General features: G+C 33.3%; 1 protein-coding gene across 2 annotated transcripts in view; it reads right to left on the bottom strand.

The window, feature by feature from the left end:
* Positions 1–1,281: 1,281 nt before the first annotated feature.
* LOC114332263 (histone-lysine N-methyltransferase, H3 lysine-79 specific) overlaps positions 1,282–18,731 on the bottom strand; it is a 76,351-nt gene continuing 58,901 nt past the window's right edge. For both annotated transcript variants that reach the window (XM_028282027.2, XM_028282026.2), the window contains exons 10-11: positions 6,361–6,542; positions 1,282–1,854 (exon numbers count right to left, since the gene is read on the bottom strand). In XM_028282027.2, the coding sequence (XP_028137828.1) occupies positions 1,616–1,854; positions 6,361–6,542 (421 nt within the window). In that variant the 3' untranslated portion in view covers positions 1,282–1,615. The remainder of the gene's footprint in view (positions 1,855–6,360; positions 6,543–18,731) is intronic.

Raw genomic sequence — 18,731 nt, 5'->3', positions numbered from 1 at the left:
TCTAGAAAACGGTGCATCCTACCGACTTAAAGCAAGAGTATCGTTTAGTACTAGAATACCTCACAATTTAATAATATAGTGTCAAAAATTCTTAAACGTTAAAGACAAAAAAGTTATGCGATAATATAACCGTTGCCCTACCCAAAACGGACTCCTATGACCGGTACTAGAGATTCGCAATTGATGGAATCGATTTATCTCTGGAAGATAAAAAGGCGGACCAGTTTTTGTCTATCGAAATGGAAGCGTTCTGGAGATAAAAAAAAATCTAATTACAAGGCGCCATCTTCAAAGAGCTCTAGCTCCCTTAGGAAACATTTTTGGATTATGTGAATTGTGTTAATTGTCTTAAAATTATCTTAGGAATCTTTAAATTATATACAGGGTGTTCCACTTAAAAAAAATAGGTTTGTGTCACCCTGTCAATACGGGTAGCCCTGTATATTAGAAAATATTTTTAAATTATGATCCTCTCCTTGGCCCACGTTTTACCTAAATAACTTTTTTTCGTATCTCTTACGACAAACGAGTAATGGAGTTTGTCACACTAATGCCCCACCCTGTATACGAAATAACTATAAAACCATCCTGCCTCTTTGTAAATAGACTTATATTAAGATCCTTGAAACATATGCAAAATGGCATGACTCAGAACATCGTAGAATTTTTCACGAATTTTCTTACAAATGTAGGACTGCTGCCGTCTTACAAGAACAGTTTAACCTTCCTGTCGAGTACCGAAAAAGTATTGATTGCATTTGAGTATTATAACGTTTTAAAGGCAGGAATCAGAAAGTCACGGAATCAGGGTAAAAATTTTGCGCACAATTTTCCAAAGTACAAGTATACTTAAACACTAGGAGACGTCATGCCAACATTTTTTTTTGGTCATTTTGCAATAAATATGTTTAATTTATTTAGTTGGCAGGTCCCAGAAAATCATGAAAATTTAATTATTTTCCTTACATGTTTGTATACATATATACTCCGTTAGCCCGTTTGCAACCCTCCTGCCCAAAAAATTTTCTTCATAAAATCCATAGTATCCTGTCATTCTACGGATATGGCAGGACTCAGAAATTCATCGCAAAACCCTATTTTTATTTTTTGGGAAAATCTAATTTTTACAGGAAAATGTCACAGGAAATTTGTGGATATTTCCACAAATTGTAAGTACCTCGTCTACCCTTCCACTATTGCAAAAGGCAGGACTTAGAAAATCGTGGCTGAACTTCTGTATAATATCTCCCGGTCTACAAGGGTTAAATGATACTCCAAAGATTTAAAAACTCTTTGCAACTTTTATTACTCTCTAAGTTGTAAAAAATGTAAAAACTGTTCTAAAATTTCATAATAAAACAAAAATATGTACATATAACCTAAAAATATTATCCGCTTAAATTAGCCAGAAAATATTATAGTAGAAATATACAGTACGCACAAATGTTTCAATACGATCACTGATACACAAAAATCAATTTAAGCGCTGCTGTACGCGAAAACGGAGAGTAAAAATAAATAATGACTTAACACGTTAACAGACGTGTTTTTTGAAACATTCATAACCTCTTCTTTGAAACCATTTTATTAAATATATGAACGAAGTTTTGTTAATTTAAACATTTAGACTGCAGTCTGAGTCTTCACTGAAGTGGATATCGCTAGTCGTTGAGAATAAGGTGTATCGGGGGGGTTTCTTCCATATTGCGCTGGAAGTTCTCTTCAATTTCTTGGGGTCTATTGTTTCAAAAATGTCTATCAGATCAGGACTGTGTGTTTGACAGCAGAACAGTGTATTTTTTATTTTCTCTCCTGCTTTTAACTGAACGTATAACTGTCTCTTCAATACGTCGTCTGAAAAGAATAATTTGTTGCATTAAAAGAACAAAACTACAATACGTTCTAAGTAAAATTTTTATATTGAATTCACTTAAAAATGGTTGAAAAGTAGAGGTCCGTAATGTCAAGTAAATTTCACCCCATACTCTAAAAGAATTATACTCTTCGAATAAACCATAACAAACACAAATTATATAAGTTTATCCTCAAACTGCGGGCAATCTAGATTTCTAGATAGGTCAGTAAATGAACGGCGGTACCCTTTAATTTTCTGTGACACCACCGAATAGCATGAAAATTTGGATTTAGACTCTTACCCTCCACTGCACTTTTGGACTTGTGGCATTGGTCATTGGTTGCTTTAACTTGAGGGGTAAATACTACCCCTTCTCGAGGGAGAAAAAACATGTTCAAAATAAGTCCTGAAATGGATAAATTGACTAACTTTAAGCAACTTTTGTTCTATAGAGTTTTAAGTAAGTACTTTTTGAGTTATTTGCAAAAAACCATCTAAAAAAGTGGTATTTTCTTTGGTGAAAAATTAACATTTTAAACATTTGACAAATGAAAAATTAGTCCAAATTCTAGGCAAAACACATAGACAAAAGGGACTTACGAATAATAACAAACCTTTACTGGAATCACAGAGCACAAATTGTAATAGATAACGAACCCAGTCCAGAAATTGAAATCAGTAGAGGAGTTAGGCAGGGATGTCTCCATTACTATTTAATGTATATTTTTTTATATATTTTTTAATGACACTATTATATGTCTTATGTGTACTATATCATGTAACATAAGATATGCAGATGACACAGTGATTTTGGCAAGCTCTGCTGAACAACTCCAATTACTACTAAACAAAAACAGTTTCTGTGAAAAATATGGACTAAAAATGAATATAAAAAAGACTAAATACACGATAATAACTAAGAAAACAAATATAAATCTAAAAGAATAATCTATGCCAAATATGAACACTCTAGAACATATGGAAGGCAGTGCTCAACAACATTTAGTTTTCATAAATTTCCGTAAAACACTCAAGTTTAGAAAATGTTTGTTTGTTTGTTTTTCAGGATTCAGGAGTTAACAAAGCTGTTGATCTCTTTATTACAGTTGATATTAAACATTTTCAGCAGTTTCAACATGAGGGTACTGGAGTGGAAAGGGGTTATAAAACATCAAATATTTGTTACTTTCGGGTATTTAACGCCTTTTTTTGTTTCGGGTTTGAAATATATTTAAATCAAAATGACTGCACTTAAGACGCGTCAGGTAGACAGTGTTTACTTAATCGGTGTTAAGGACTTAAAACCTTTAACAAAGAAGAACCAACTTCCTACAACAAAAGACGTTTTGTTAGATTTCACTTTTTTTAAGTGAAAAAAATCTGTCAGGAACGCTAGTCACAGCACAATTGAAGAATTGAATGAAGTTTTGAGCAAAGTCCTAATCCCGACTAAATATACCAAGCACTCAATTGAAAAACTGGAACGTGTGAATTCACAGTGGTTACTTTTAAAGAAAAATAAAGGAAAAAACACGGAAAAACAAAGAAAAAACGAGCAATCATATGTAGACAATATCGAAAAGCTTTTCGACATTGCCCATGCGGATGCTCTAATTCTTATGACAATACAACAAGACAAAGATTTTTTAGTTGACCAAAGAACTGAGAGAAACATGATCATTTCATCTCAAGACAAAGAGTATGTTCAAAAGCAAGAAAGAGCACTAGAAAGATTTGAAAAAGCAAAGTATTTGCATTATGTTTGGGACCTTCAAGCTCTGCTGAAATTCCCATATTTTAAAGGTTGAAGGAATCATGGAATGCAGTTGATCGATCAAATTACACACCATTAATTTTTCCCCTGGAGAAGCTGAGTTAAAAAACAGTGCCATCAAGTCCTTGCTACATCATCTTAGTAAGAAAGACCAGCCTCGAGATAACTACCTCAAACTTATTGAACTGACGCTGTTGGTGTTGGGACAACCAATAGAAAAAATTCACTGGAGAGCACCTGGGCCTATACACCACGCTTGGTGGATGGCTAAGCTTATTTATGCATATAAGTTGTACCTTTTCCTAGGTCAAGGAGTTTAGTATCTCACAAACAAGGAGAAAGAAAACTTAGACAGATTTATCCATTTCGGTGCACTTTTGTATGTGAAAAACTGGGTTGAGGATCCATTCAGCGCCAATGCAGCTTCCAACGACCTAATTTTTTGGAAAGAGGCTGGGAAATACTGCGTCATTGATGAAGATATAGCTAAAACTATCAAGAAAGCCTTGCAGCCACATTTTTGGTACTTATCTGACGAAATGGTCGGGTTATCACTTTTCTCCAATAAAGTGAGCCTTGACAACAAAGTGAGCATAGTGAATAAGATGTCTGTTCCGGCACCGCCAAGGATGATTAGAGGAAATGCCGATTTCCTAAGTGATGAATGTGAATTGGCAAATTTTGCTAATAGTAAAACAATGTTGTTGTTTACTAAGCTAAACATTATGCAAAGCTTTTTAAACAAGCACCCAAGTGAATGGGAACAGGACCCAGAGTTTAAAGAGGCAAAAAATACAGTAAATAAAATAAAGTGGTCAATGATATCGCAGAAAGAGGTGTAGAACTATTTCAGGATTTTAACAAACTCGTAACAAATGATAAGGACGAAAAACAGCTGTTACTGCAGATTGTAGAGGCTAATCGAAAACAAGTCCCGACTGAGCCAACAAAGAAAGCCGTTCTAGAAAGCCTACAGAAACCATCCATTTCCAAAGACAAAATTTAAAGAGTTCATTTTTATTATTGTCTTCACTATAAAATGTACTTATTTTAAATATGGGTTCCAATGTAAAATAAACAAATAAATTAAGTTTTTGTATCCTAACATGTCTTGTAATTTTTTCAAAAATCGATAAAAATATTTTCGTTTCCATTATTTAAACAGTATTGAGCACTGCCTTCCAAGTGACTTATGGCTTTCATATTTTGGCTCCTTCCTTCTTTTATCAATTAGAAAAGAATTGGGGGGGCCCCTTGGCTTTTACATTCAACTTGAGTTTTTCACATAAGATCTTGAACCACCCTACCCCCGATACTGTAATATACTATTTATACTGTAATTTCTCTCATGATTATGAATATTTGAAAAAATACCGTTTTGTTCCTTTTTTGTGAATATGTTTTAACTTTAAGGTGCGTATCCATTAGGTTTGCTGCTCCGCACTCCCTGCAACTGCTCTAATCGATACGGCATGCGCTCCTCTACATATAAACCACCACCGATTGGAGCGCTGAGGCGGAGCGCGCACTGTTGCATAGTCCAGGAGCGCCAACGTATCCACTATGTATAGCAGTTGCAGGAGCGCGGAGCGGCGAACCTCATGGATACGCACCTTTATATGTAAAGGAGCGCATGCCTTATCGATTGGAACAGTTGCAGCGAGCGCGGAGTAGCGAACCTAATGGATACGCACCTTATGAGATAATATTCACAAAAAAAGAACAAAACAATATTTTTTCAAATACAGTAAAACCTGCCATATTCGAATCAATGTGGCGACAGACTGATCCGGATATCAAGCAAGGCCACTTCTTTTATAGTCTCTGAAACGTTTTCTCATTCATATGTGCCAGTAATCAATGACGTCAATAGCTTTTGTCGATAGACACGTTTTATAGATTCTATAATACCTTGATCCATAGGCTGGCAGAAGGATGTCACATTTAGGTGCAAAAAAGACACTTTACTTCGCCATCTTTTAGTTCTTTTGGGTCGGGATGAGAGGGTGCGTTGTCCAACACCAGGACTGTCTTTCTCGGTAGATTACAGTAGACGGCAGAACCGTCCGGATATGGGGATGTCCGGATGTGACAGGTCCGGATATTGCAGGTTGTACTGTATATTCATAATCATGAGAGAAATAACTTCATATAGTAAATTTTTCCTTGCTTGACCTAATAATTTGGCCAGGTACTGTAAGCTACAATTATTTGAAATGTGGTGTTACAGAAGAAAAAGAACACGGAAGGATTGCGAGAAATAAGCAAATAATAGTAGAAAAGTTACAATATCTAGGACATGTAATGAGGGGAGAGCGATATGAAATACTAAGACTGATAATACAGGGAAACATAAGAAGAGGAAGGAGTATAGGAATATGGAGAGTGTCATGGTTGAAGAATTTAAGGGACTGGTTTAAATGCAGTTCTATAGAACTCTTCAAAGCAGCGGTAGAGAGAGTAAAGATAGTGATAATGATATCCAACCTTGAAATGGGAGACGGCACTTTAAGAATAAGAATGTCAAATTTTCGTTTTAAAATTATTTCTGAATTTTTCACAACTTTAGCATATTAGTACTAACCTTCCGGAGATATCCGACTCTCTACAACCAATCCAGATCGCGACTAGGTATATAGATTTTGTAAATTTTGGATTATTCATCTCCGTAAGATTTAGAAAATCATTAAAAAATTTTGTAAACTAGAAACCATTTTAGAATATCACTTACCTCTGCTCCATCTTGGTTTAATATACTTTTTATTTCGATATTCTTCATCATCTGAATCAAAACAGTCATCTGTGGGAAGAAGAGGGGGTCTCGTCGTCATGTAAATAGGTTTGTTATCGTTTTGGTCCCTTTTTGTTTTTCCTTTATCGAGATTTCTTTCGTTTTCTATTGTTTTTTCCTCCCTACGAAAAATATTTAATACATAGGTTACCAAATATAGTAGTCTTTCTTAAACGACAACAGATAAGAAACGGACAATTTACATATAGCAACAAAGTTTGTAGTGCAATAAGCTACTACATCCCACTGACCGTAACGTAATAGGTCATAACCTCTGCCCTAAAGTTGCTCTTATAACCATAACGCATGCGCGGACACGATTTCTGTCACCTGTCAAGCAACAATTAGCGAGCTGTACAAAGTTACTGCTAAGACAAGTAGAAACAGATATTTAATATCGAACGTGAATTTACTGTGTTCCAAAATGCTCCTTGTGAAGTTAAGAGGGGTATGGTTTTAAAAGTTTTGAAATTTTCGATTTTTTTTATTATTTTAAATGAAAGTATATAACCTCAAGAATACTTTCTGAAAATTTCAGATTGCTCGGAGCAAAATTACCGAAAATACAACATGTTGAATATCCCTTCTTTCGACTCGCTTTGCAGCAGCTAGGCGCCAGCGTGCTTGAGCGTATGGGCGCAGCGAGAAACATTCAACTGCTGTTCCCATTCTCTTTTGTAAATTATAGACCAAGAGGCAGCGCTGAAAAATCTCTTAGAATTTACTAAAGCTACATTTTTCACAGTTGATTATTGTGAGTGTGTAGAGATACATACTACGGTCGGTCAAGCGAAACGTAGAACATGGGTTACTGAGAGGGTATCAAAGTTGCTTTCCTACGAAGGTAATTAAATCCATTTACTAAGGCTGAAAATCAGTACACACATTCTAAATTAAATATAAATAAAAGTTATTATCATCGGTCAGCTGTATGACGGGACAAAGCCGGTCGGTCGACCCCAATAGTCGATTGAGGAAATGAAGCATTTTGGCTCGCAATTATTTCGTCCAGCATGGATTTACTTGAAATTTTTACAGAAGGTAGGGAATAGTCCAAGGATAATTTTCTATATCATGCCGCTATCATACGCTAAAACCTTGGGGGTGGTTGCCACCCCATCTCGGGGGTGGGAATTTTTTATTACATTTTAACCATGTAATTCGATGGAAATGGTGATTCTAAGAAAAAAATGTTTTTACATTTTCTTCGTAAAAACTAATATTTTTCGAGTTATTCGCGCTTGAAAATAAGTTTTTCAACGAAAAAATCGACTTTTTTGAGAATTTTTTTGAGTCGAAAAATATTCTATATATTTTTGGCGATAAAAAGTTTCTTCAAAAGTGATTTTGTAGGATTTTTAAAGAGCTATAGGACTGTGTAAATTAAATTCCGTAAGATCCCTTAGTTTTTAATTGGGGCGGGTTTAAGGGGCTCGAATAAGGGCAGTGTTTGCTGGTAAATAGAGGTTTTAAACAGCTATATCTGGCTAACTATTCACTGTAATGAAAATCTATGCACAGGGTCATTTTAGTCATTAAAAAAGCTACAGTTTAGTAGTTTATCATTTTTTTCGTATCTTCAGTATTTTCGGAGATATTTTGAAGTAAAAGGTGAAAAATACCAAATTCTTCCAATTTTTCCAAAATTAGGCATTTTAAATAGGTCAAACTCCTTGAGTGTATTGATAATATACATATAAAAGGAACCACAGAAAGGTGAATTAGGAAGGTAGTTAGAGGGTTGTTTTCACTGATTTTTTCATAGAGAAAAGCAAGTACCGAATTTTTTTTTATTAAAGTCACTTAATTTTCATGCTAGAAACTTTTTATTTTTTTTAAAGGTCTAATTGTATACTTGAAAAAAGATTATTTGTTTTCATCGAAAAATGCAAATTTTTTCCATTATTTTCAAATTATGCATTTGACGAAAAAAGATAACCTTAACTCGGTTTGTATTGGTCTTAAAGATATTATTGAAAAATAATTTGGTTTGTGTTACTTGATATCTACAGTTTTTTTGATTAAATGCATATTTTTCGAGGTATTCTCAAAAAACCCTCTAAAAAGTCGATTTTTTCGTCGAAAAACTGTTATTTTCAAGCGCGAATAACTCAAAAAATATTAGTTTTACGAAGAAAATGTAAAAAACATATTTTTCTTATAATCACTTTTTCCATCGAATTACATGGTTAAAATGTAATAAAAAATTCCCACCCCCGAGATGGGGTGTGAAAAAATTGCGAGACAAAATACTTTATTCCCTCAATCGACTATTGGGGCCGACCGACCGGCTCTGTCCCGTCATGCAGCTGACCGACTATAATAACTTTTATTTATATTTAATTTAGAATGTGTGTACTGATTTTCAGCCTTAGTAAATGGATTTAATTAACTTCGTAGGAAAGCAACTTTGATATCCGATCAGTAACCCCTGTTCTACGTTTCGCTTGACCGACCGCAGTATGTTTCTCTACACACTCACAGTAATCATAGACCAAGAGGCAGCGCTGAAAAATCTATTTGAATTTACTAAAGCTAGATTTTTCACAGTTGGTTACTGTGAGTGTGTAGAGAAACATACTGCGGTCGGTCAAGCGAAACGTAGAACAGGGGTTACTGAGAGGGTATCAAAGTTGCTTTGCTACGAACGTAATTATTTCCATTTGCTAAGGCTGAAAATCAGTACACACATTCTAAATTAAATATAAATAAAAGTTATTATAGTCGCTCAGCTGTATGACGGGACAGAGCCGGTCGGTCGGCCCCAATAGCCGATTGAGGAAATCAAGCATTTTGGCTCGCAATTATTTCGTTCAGCATGGATTTACTTGAAATTTTCACAGAAGGTAGGGAATAGCCCAAGGATCATTTTCTATATCATGTCGCTATCATACGCTAAAACCTTGGGGTGGTTCCCACCTCATCTCGGGGGTGGGAATTTTTTATTACATTTTAACCATGTAATTCGATGGAAAAAGTGATTCTAAGAAAAAAATGTTTTTTACATTTTCTTCGTAAAACTAATATTTTTCGAGTTATTCGCGCTGGAAAATAACAGTTTTTCGACGAAAAAATCGACATCTTTATAGGGTTTTTTGAGAATACCTCGAAAAATATGCATTTAATCAAAAAAACTGTAGATATCGAAATTGTATCTTTTAGAAACACAAACCAAATTCTTCTCCCATATCTTTAAGACCAATACAAACCGAGATACGGCATGTTAAAGGTTAGCTTTTTTCGTCAAATGCATAATTTGAAATATTCAAAGCCAAATAATGGGAAAAATTTGCATTTTTCGAGGAAAACTTAAATAATATTTTTTTAAGTATACAATTAGACCTTTCAAAAAATATAACAAAAAGTATCTAGCATGAAAATTAAGCGACTTATAATAAAAAAAATGTCGGTACCTGCTTTTCTCTACGAAAAAATCAGTGAAAACAACCCCCTAACTACCTTCCTGATTCAAAATTGGTCTTCACCTTTTTGTAGTTTCTTTTATATTTATATTATCAATACACCCAAGGAGTTTGACCTATTTAAAATGACTAATTTTGGAAAAATTGGAGTTTAAAGAAAAATTGATTTTTTGCAATTTGGTATTTTTCACATTTTACTTCAAAATATCTCCGAAAATACTGAAGATACGAAAAAAATGATAAACTACTAAACTGTAGCTTTTTTAATGACTAAAATTACCCTGTGCATAGATTTTCATTACAGTGAATAGTTAGCCAGATATAGTAGGCCTTGGGCCCGCATATACAATTATTATTTATGACCACACCGTTGAAACTTTTTGTACTTGTTATTTTTGTGGAGTCGGACAAATTTTGAGCTTGGCGCATTATGGTAGTGGGGCGTTTGTCTGTCAAGCGGTGACGAAGGTGTCAATTTTATGCAAGAAAAAAATTTATTACCACATTGGTCATTCTATTTTAATCAATGGATTTTATCATATAAACAACGAAAACAATTTTGTCGGACAAAAATATTGGGGCATATGACGCGTCGGACACGCTAAATATGTCAAATTTATGAAAATAATAAATTTATTACCACATGGATAATTTTAACGGTATCTACCATAAAACATTTTTACAATAATGTGGTAACCTTGTCGGACAATTTTCACGGGGCATATGCGCAGTCGGACGCGCCGAAGATGTCAATTTCCTGAAATTTTTTTATTTACAACCATTTTTCCGACAACATTAGTAGGTTATAAGTAATTATATTCTTAATCAAAAAATCAAAGTGTCGGACAAAAATATTGGGGCAACTCGACAGTCGGACAAAAAATTTAATTTTTATTAGTAAAGTATACTTTCAAATTATGCTGGGTTCGTGCATCCCTTATCTTTACAACCATTTTTCCGACAAAAGTAGTAGGTTACAAGTCATTATATTCTTAAACAAAAAATGTAATTGTCTGACAAAAATGTTGGGGCAAACGAACAGAAAACTTAATTCTTTTAGGCTATCGACGAGGAGGTATTATCAAAAAAAAATTTTAAAACAGTGTTTCTCGGTTACTTTTGAATCGATTTAGCTGAAAATTGGTACACACACTAAGTAAAGCATTTAAAAGGGTATGACGTAGATCGGAACCCAAAATATTCTTAAAAAATTTTCCGACAAGAGGGAAAATTTTAGAAAAATTTTGATCTGATAATTTGTATATATACTCCTTGAACAACGACAAACGTCGTTCTGTATTTTTTCTTGAATTAAAAAAAATTTTTCAGCACATGTATCAGGTTATAAGTAGTTATATTCCAAATCAAAAAATCTAAGTGCCCGACATAATTAGTGGGGCACATCCAAAGTCGGACAAAAAATTTAATTTTTATTAATTAACTATACTTTTAAACAATTCTGGGTTCGTGCATCCCTTATCTTTACCACCATTTTTCCGACAAAAGTAGTAGGATACAAGTAATTATACTCTTAAACAAAAAATGTAATTGTCTGACAAAAATGTTGGGCCAAACGAACAGGAAACTTAATTCTTTTAGGCTATGGACGAGGAGGTACTATCCAAAAATATTTTAAAACAGATTTTCTCGGTTATTTTTGAATCGATTTAGCTGAATATTGGTACACACACTAAGTAAAACATTTAAAAGGGTATGACGTAGAGCTGTACCCAAAATTTTCCCAAAAAAATTTCGGACAGGAGGGAAAATTTTAGAAAAATTGTGATCTGATATTTGCGTACATACTCCTTGAACAACGACAAACATCGTTCTGTAGTTTTTTTTTCCAATTAAAAAAAATTTCCGACACAAGTATCAGGTTATAAGTAGTTATATTCTAAATCAAAAAATCTAAGTGTCCGACAAAAATATTGGGTCAAATCCAAAGTCGGACAAAAAATTTAATTTTTATTAATAAACTGTCTTTTAAACAATACGGGGTTCGTGCAACCCTTACCTTTAAAACCATTTTTCCGACAACATTAGTAGGTTATAAGTAATTATATTCTTAATCAAAAAATCAAAGTGTCGGACAAAAATATTGGGGCAACTCGACAGTCGGACAAAAAATTTAATTTTTATTAGTAAAGTATACTTTCAAATTATGCTGGGTTCGTGCATCCCTTATCTTTACAACCATTTTTCCGACAAAAGTAGTAGGTTACAAGTAATTATATTCTTAAAGAAAAAATGTAATTGTCTGACAAAAATGTTGGGGCAAACGAACAGAAAACTTAATTCTTTTAGGCTATCGACGAGGAGGTATTATCAAAAAAAAATTTAAAACAGTGTTTCTCGGTTACTTTTGAATCGATTTAGCTGAAAATTGGTACACACGCTAAGTAAAGCATTTAAAAGGGTATGACGTAGATCGGAACCCAAAATTTTCTTGAAAAATTTTCCGACAAGAGAGAAAATTTTAGAAAAATTGTGATCTGATAATTTGTGTACATACTCCTTGAACAACGACAAACATCGTTCTGTATTTTTTTCTCGAAATAAAAAAAGTTTCAGCACATGTATCAGGTTATAAGTAGTTATATTCCAAATCAAAAAATCTAAGTGTCCGACAAAAATATTGGGGCAAATCCAAAGTCAGACAAAAAATTTAATTTTTATTGATAAACTATACTTTTAAAGTATGCTGGGTTCGTGTATCCCTTATCTTTACAACCATTTTTCCGACAAAGGTAGTAAGTTACAAGTAATTATATTCTTAAACAAAAAATGTAATTGTTTGACAAAAATCTTGGGGCAAACGAACAGAAAACTTAATTCTTTTAGGCTATCGACGAGAAAGTAATATCAAAAAATTTTAAAAGAGTTTTCTCGGTTATTTTTGAATCGATTTAGCTCAAAATTGGTACACACACTAAGTAAAATATTTAAAAGGGTATGACGTAGAGCTGTACTCAAAATTTTTTAAAAAAAATTTCCGACAAGAGGGAAAATTTTAGAAAAATTGTGATCTGATATTTGCTTACATACTCCTTGAACAACGACAAACATCGTTCTGTAGTTTTTTTTCCAATTAAAAAAAATTTCCAACACAAGTATCAGGTTATAAGTAGTTATATTCTAAATCAAAAAATCTAAGTGTCCGACAAAAATATTGGGTCAAATCCAAAGTCGGACAAAAAATTTAATTTTTATTAATAAACTGTCTTTTAAACAATACTGGGTTCGTGCAACACTTACCTTTAAAACCATTTTTCCGACAACATTAGTAGGTTATAAGTAATTATATTTTTAATCAAAAAGTCAAAGTGTCGGACAAAAATATTGGGGCAACTCGACAGTCGGACAAAAAATTTAATTTTTATTGATAAACTATACTTTTAAACTATGCTGGGTTCGTGTATCCCTTATCTTTACAACCATTTTTCCGACAAAGGTAGTAAGTTACAATTAATTATATTCTTAAACAAAAAATGTAATTGTCTGACAAAAATGTTGGGGCAAACGAACAGAAAACTGAATTCTTTTATGATATCGACGAGGAGGTATTATCAAAAAAAAAATTTAAAACAGTTTTTCTCGGTTATTTTTAAATCGATATAGCTGAAAATTGGTACACACACTAAGTAAAACATTTAAAAGGGTATGACGTAGAGCTGTACCCACATATTCTAAATAAAAAAATCTAAGTGTCTGACAAAAATATTGGGTCAAATCCAAAGTCGGACAAAAAAATTTAATTTTTATTAATAAATTATACTTTTAAACTCTGTTGGGTTCGTGCATCCCTGATCTTTAAAACCAATTTTCCGACAAAGGCAGGAAGTTACAAGTAATTATATTCTTGAACAAAAAATCTAATTGTCTGACAAAAATGTTGGGGCAAACGAACAAAAAGCATAAGTCTTTTAGGCTATCGAGGAGGAGGTATTATCAAAAAAAATTTAAAACAGTGTTTCTCGGTTTCTTTTGAATCGATTTAGCTATAAATTGGTACATACGCTATGTACAACACTTAAAAGGGCATGACGGTGAGTTTTACCCAAAATTTTCCAAAAAGATTTTCCGACAAGAGGGAAAATTTCGGAAAATTTTTCTAAAATTTTGGAATGTTCTCTACGTTACGTCCTTATAAACATTATAAGGAGTATTTCTACAAATTTTCAGTTTGATCTATGTAGATCTAACCGAGAAAAATAGTTTATAGTTCGCTTTGGTCTCCTTGATGCTTATTATTTTTTTATATCCCAGAGAACGGCTGTTCCCGTACATGCGACACTATATTATACAAGAAATTTTCGATTTTCTAAATGTGACTGAATTGAAAAAATTGGGCCAAATCCAATCTTAAAATATAGGAAGAGAGACATATGTCAACCATCCATTTTGGTACAAGGGTGTGGATGTTACGGCCATTCCCATTTAGGGTCTGTTTTTCGTTCTCGTCCCCAAATCTCCCAAAAATTTCGAAAATTTAATTCCGATTTTCAACGCATGTTTAATTTTGAAAATTCTTCTCTTCTTCTTCTTCTTTTTATATAGACATTACTCTGTCTGTTTTTCAATGTGCCTCCAGTAAGTTGTCATTCCATCTTTTTCGTGGTCTTCCCCCTGATCGTCTTCCTATTGGGGAACCGTCTCTGTCCGTTCTTACTACTCTATTTGTTGTCATTCGGCTTATGTGGTCGTTCCATTCTACCCTTCTGCTTTTCATCCAGTTATTAATGTTGTCCACCTTGCATCCCCTTCATATATCTACACTTCTAGCTATATCCCACAGCGTCTTACCATTGATTTTTCGCAATGTTTTCATCTCTGCTGTTTCTATAGCTTTTTTTGTCCTTTCTGTATCAGGTTGTGTTTCTGCCGCGTATGTCATTATTGGTTTGATGACTCTTTTGTAAATTCTGCCTTTCACTTCTTTTCTGATGTTTTTATTTCTCCATATTGTTTCATTCAGGCAACCTGCGGCTCTGTTTGCTTTATTCATCTGATCTTCCACTTTTGTTTCGAGCTTTCCGTAGTTGCATAGTTTGATGCCTAGATATTTAAACTCCATGACTTGTTCTATTATTTGACCCTCCAGCTCTAATTTACACCTTATTAGATCTACTGTTGTAACCATGCATTTAGTCTTTTTTGGGGAAATTAAAATGTTAAATTTTCTAGCGGTTATATTAAATTCGTGCAGCATACGTTGTAAATCATCTTCACTTTGAGAGATTAGTATTGCGTCGTCTGCATAGCAGATTATTTTAAGTGGTTTTTCTCCCATTTGGTATCCTTTTTTTGTTATTTTATAATACTTTTAATAATATACTTTTTTAATACTTTTTTTATTATTTCGTCCATGATCAGGTTGAACAACAGAGGACTCAGGGAATCTCTCTGTCTTATCCCAATGCCATTTTGAAAATTGTATATATCATTCAAAAGTTACCGATCTCAGAAATTTTACTCAATTTCTATTTAAAAAGGGGAAAATGTTTTGTATGTTTGTGGAAAAGTTATACCGATCTGAATTTCTTTTCTATGTTTTAAGAGGGGGTCAGGGCCGATTCAGAACCGGTATAGCTTGTGACTTTCGACCACCCATAAGCCAGCTATAGGACTTGGTAGGTACAAAACGGCATATTTTTTGGGGGTATAAATCTTAGGTTCAAGAAGAGACAGGAAAACCAAAAGTACACCAAATTAATAGCGTTGAGTTAAGCTTTCAAATAGTGCTTAAGTGGTTAAGATCAGAGATACACACGGCTCAGTACAGCTGAAAACCCGAAAAACTAAACTTTGAAAATTTTGGTTTTTAGACAATTACTCAAAATTTCAACCTACAAATTGCGCCAACAAATAAGGAGGACTCCAGATGCGTCTATCGGTGTATACCTCTATCTGGAAAAATTCGAATTTTTAAGTTATAGCCTTCATAAGTGTGATCAAATCTATTTCCTATAGGAAAACCGGTTTTTCAAGCTCAATAGTCCTATAATACCTTCGGTTATCCTACTTGACCTTGGATGCATCAGACACTACTTCTCAATACGTTTCAAACTCATATTTAGTGATCAAATTCGGTAATACCGATTAGAAGGTATCTAGTTCCAAAAGTATAATCCATTTGATCATTATCGCCGAAATGGTTTATGTAGTTGTAGTGGTTGCGACGCTAAATTTAGATAGATTTATATAAAAATAGAGCAATACGAGTTCATTTACCGGCCATTAAAATAATTTTTTATTCTATTTCGAATAGAAAAAAAACTCTAGTGTACATTCGATGGACACTAGATCATTTGAGAGATAATCATAGAAGGCGACCATATATATCTTAACGTGGAATCGAGAAACAATACATTCAATTTCATTTAATTTATATACAGGTAAAATTTCGTAAATAATGGGCCATAGCTTAACGTCAGGTTCCTGAGGTAAAAATAGACCGATTTAAGCTTAGTTAGTTAGCTTAGATTTAAACTTATCTTAGTACAAATTTTATAATAACCGAGATACAGGATATCAAAGTTAAAATTTTTTTATATATTATTGAATATTTCCTGACAGGTATGAGATAACAACATGAAATTTGGTATGTGGGGGTTTTTGGATCGAGAAAACTAAATTCCCTACCAAAAATTATGTATTGCCCAGAGGGCGCCACATACGCCTTTCAGCACTCATTTATTACGTTCAATTTTTTTATACCTCACTCTGTATAATTTTGACATTAAAATTTTTATTTTCCTATTATTTTTACTTAAAAAAGGTATACTTCTTTGATCTCCCTAAACTCAACCGTTTTCGAGATAAACGCATTTTAAATCTGCGATACACCATCATTTTTAGCATAATATTAGCATAATATATAGCAGTTCTCAAATTTATGTCATTGCATCGCAAATTCCATTTGAAGAAATTTGCGATACATTTTTGGATAATTTTATGGTTTTAAGTTATTTTTCGGGTGTAACTACAATGATATTATGCTAAAAATGATGGTGTATCGCAGATTTAAAATGCGTTTATCTCGAAAACGGTTGAGTTTAGGGAGATGAAAGAAGTATACCTTTTTTAAGTAAAACTAATAGGACAATAAAAATTTTAATGTCAAAATTATACAGAGTGAGGGATAAAAAAATTGAACGTAATAAATGAGTGCTGAAAGGCGTATGTGGCGCCCTCTGGGCAATGCATAATTTTTGGTAGGGAATTTAGTTTCCTCGACCCAAGAAACCCCCACATACCAAATTTCATGTTGTTATCTCATACCTGTCAGGAAATATTCGATAATAAATAAAAAAAAAGTTTAACTTTGACACCCTGTATCTCCAAAACGCCCCATTATTTTTGTCCGACAAGTGATCCAATATGCATTACACATGTAAAAGAACAGCACAAAATAAAAATGACATCTGTGGTAATATATAAAAAATTTTCAGGAAATTGACATCTTCGGCGCGTCCGACTGTGCATATGCCCCGTGAAAATTGTCCGACAAGGTTACCACATTATTGTAAAAATGTTTTATGGTATATTCTGATAAAATTAGCAATGTGGTAATAAATTTTTTATTTTCATAAATTTGACATATTTAGCGTGTCCGACGCGTCGTATGCCCCAATATTTTTGTCCGACAAAATTATTTTCGCTGTTTATACGATAAAAACCATTGATTAAAATAAAGTGACCAATGTGGTTATAAATTTTTTTCTTGCATAAAATTGACAACTTCGTGACCGCTTGACAGACAAACGCCCCACTGCCATGATGCGCTAAGCTCGAAATTTGTCCGACTCCACCCAAATAACAAGTACAAAAAGTTTCAACGGTGTGGTCATAAATAATAATTTTATATGGGGGCCTAAGAACTATAGCTGTTTAAAACCTCCATTTACCAGCAAACACCCCCTTATTTGAGTCCTTTAAATCCGCCTCAATTAAAAACTAAGGCATCTTACGGAATTTGATTTACACAGTCTTATAGCTCTAAAAATCCTACAAAATCATTTTTGAGTGGTCTCATTTCTGAGAGGGTATCAAAGTTGCTTTCCTACGAAGGTAATTAAATCCATTTACTAAGGCTGAAAATCAGTACACAGTGAGATATAATATTTTTCCAAAACTAGGCATTTTAAATAGGTCAAACTCCTTGACGGTATTGATAATATAAATATAAAAGGAACTACAGAAAGGTGAAGACCAGTTTTGAATTAGGAAGGTAGTTAGGGGTTGTATTCACTGATTTTTTCGTAGAGAAAAGCAGCTACCGACATTTTTTTGATTATAAGTCGCTTAATTTTCATGCTAGAAACTATTTATTATTATTTTTTGAAAGATCTAATTATATACTTGAAAAAAGATTATTTAAGTTTTCCTCGAAGAATGCAAATTTTTCCCATTATTTGGCTTTGAATATTTCAAATTATGCATTTGACGAAAAAAGCTAACCTTTAACACGCCGTATCTCGGTTTGTATTAGTCTTAAAGATATTATTGGAAAATAATTTGGTTTGTGTCACTAAAAGATACAATTTTGATATCTACAATTTTTTGATTAAATGTATATTTTTCGAGGTATTCTCAAAAAACCCTCTAAAAAAGTCGATTTTTTCGTCGAAAAACTGTAATTTTCAAGCGCGAATAACTCGAAAAATATTAGTTCTACGAAGAAAATGTAAAAAACATTTTTTATTAGAATCACTGTTTCCATCGAATTACATTGTTACAATGTAATAAAAAATTCCCACCCCCGAGATGGGGTGGCAACCACCCCCAAGGTTTTTGCGTATGATAACGGCATAATATAGAAAATGATCCTTGGACTATTCCCTACCTTCTGTGAAAATTTCAAGTAAATCCATGCTGGACGAAAAA

The sequence above is a fragment of the Diabrotica virgifera genome, chromosome 4, assembly GCF_917563875.1.
Source record: "Diabrotica virgifera virgifera chromosome 4, PGI_DIABVI_V3a".
Lineage (NCBI taxonomy): Eukaryota > Metazoa > Arthropoda > Insecta > Coleoptera > Chrysomelidae > Diabrotica > Diabrotica virgifera.
The sequence above is the reverse complement of the archived record's forward strand: the minus strand, read 5'-3'. Positions and strand labels throughout refer to the sequence as shown.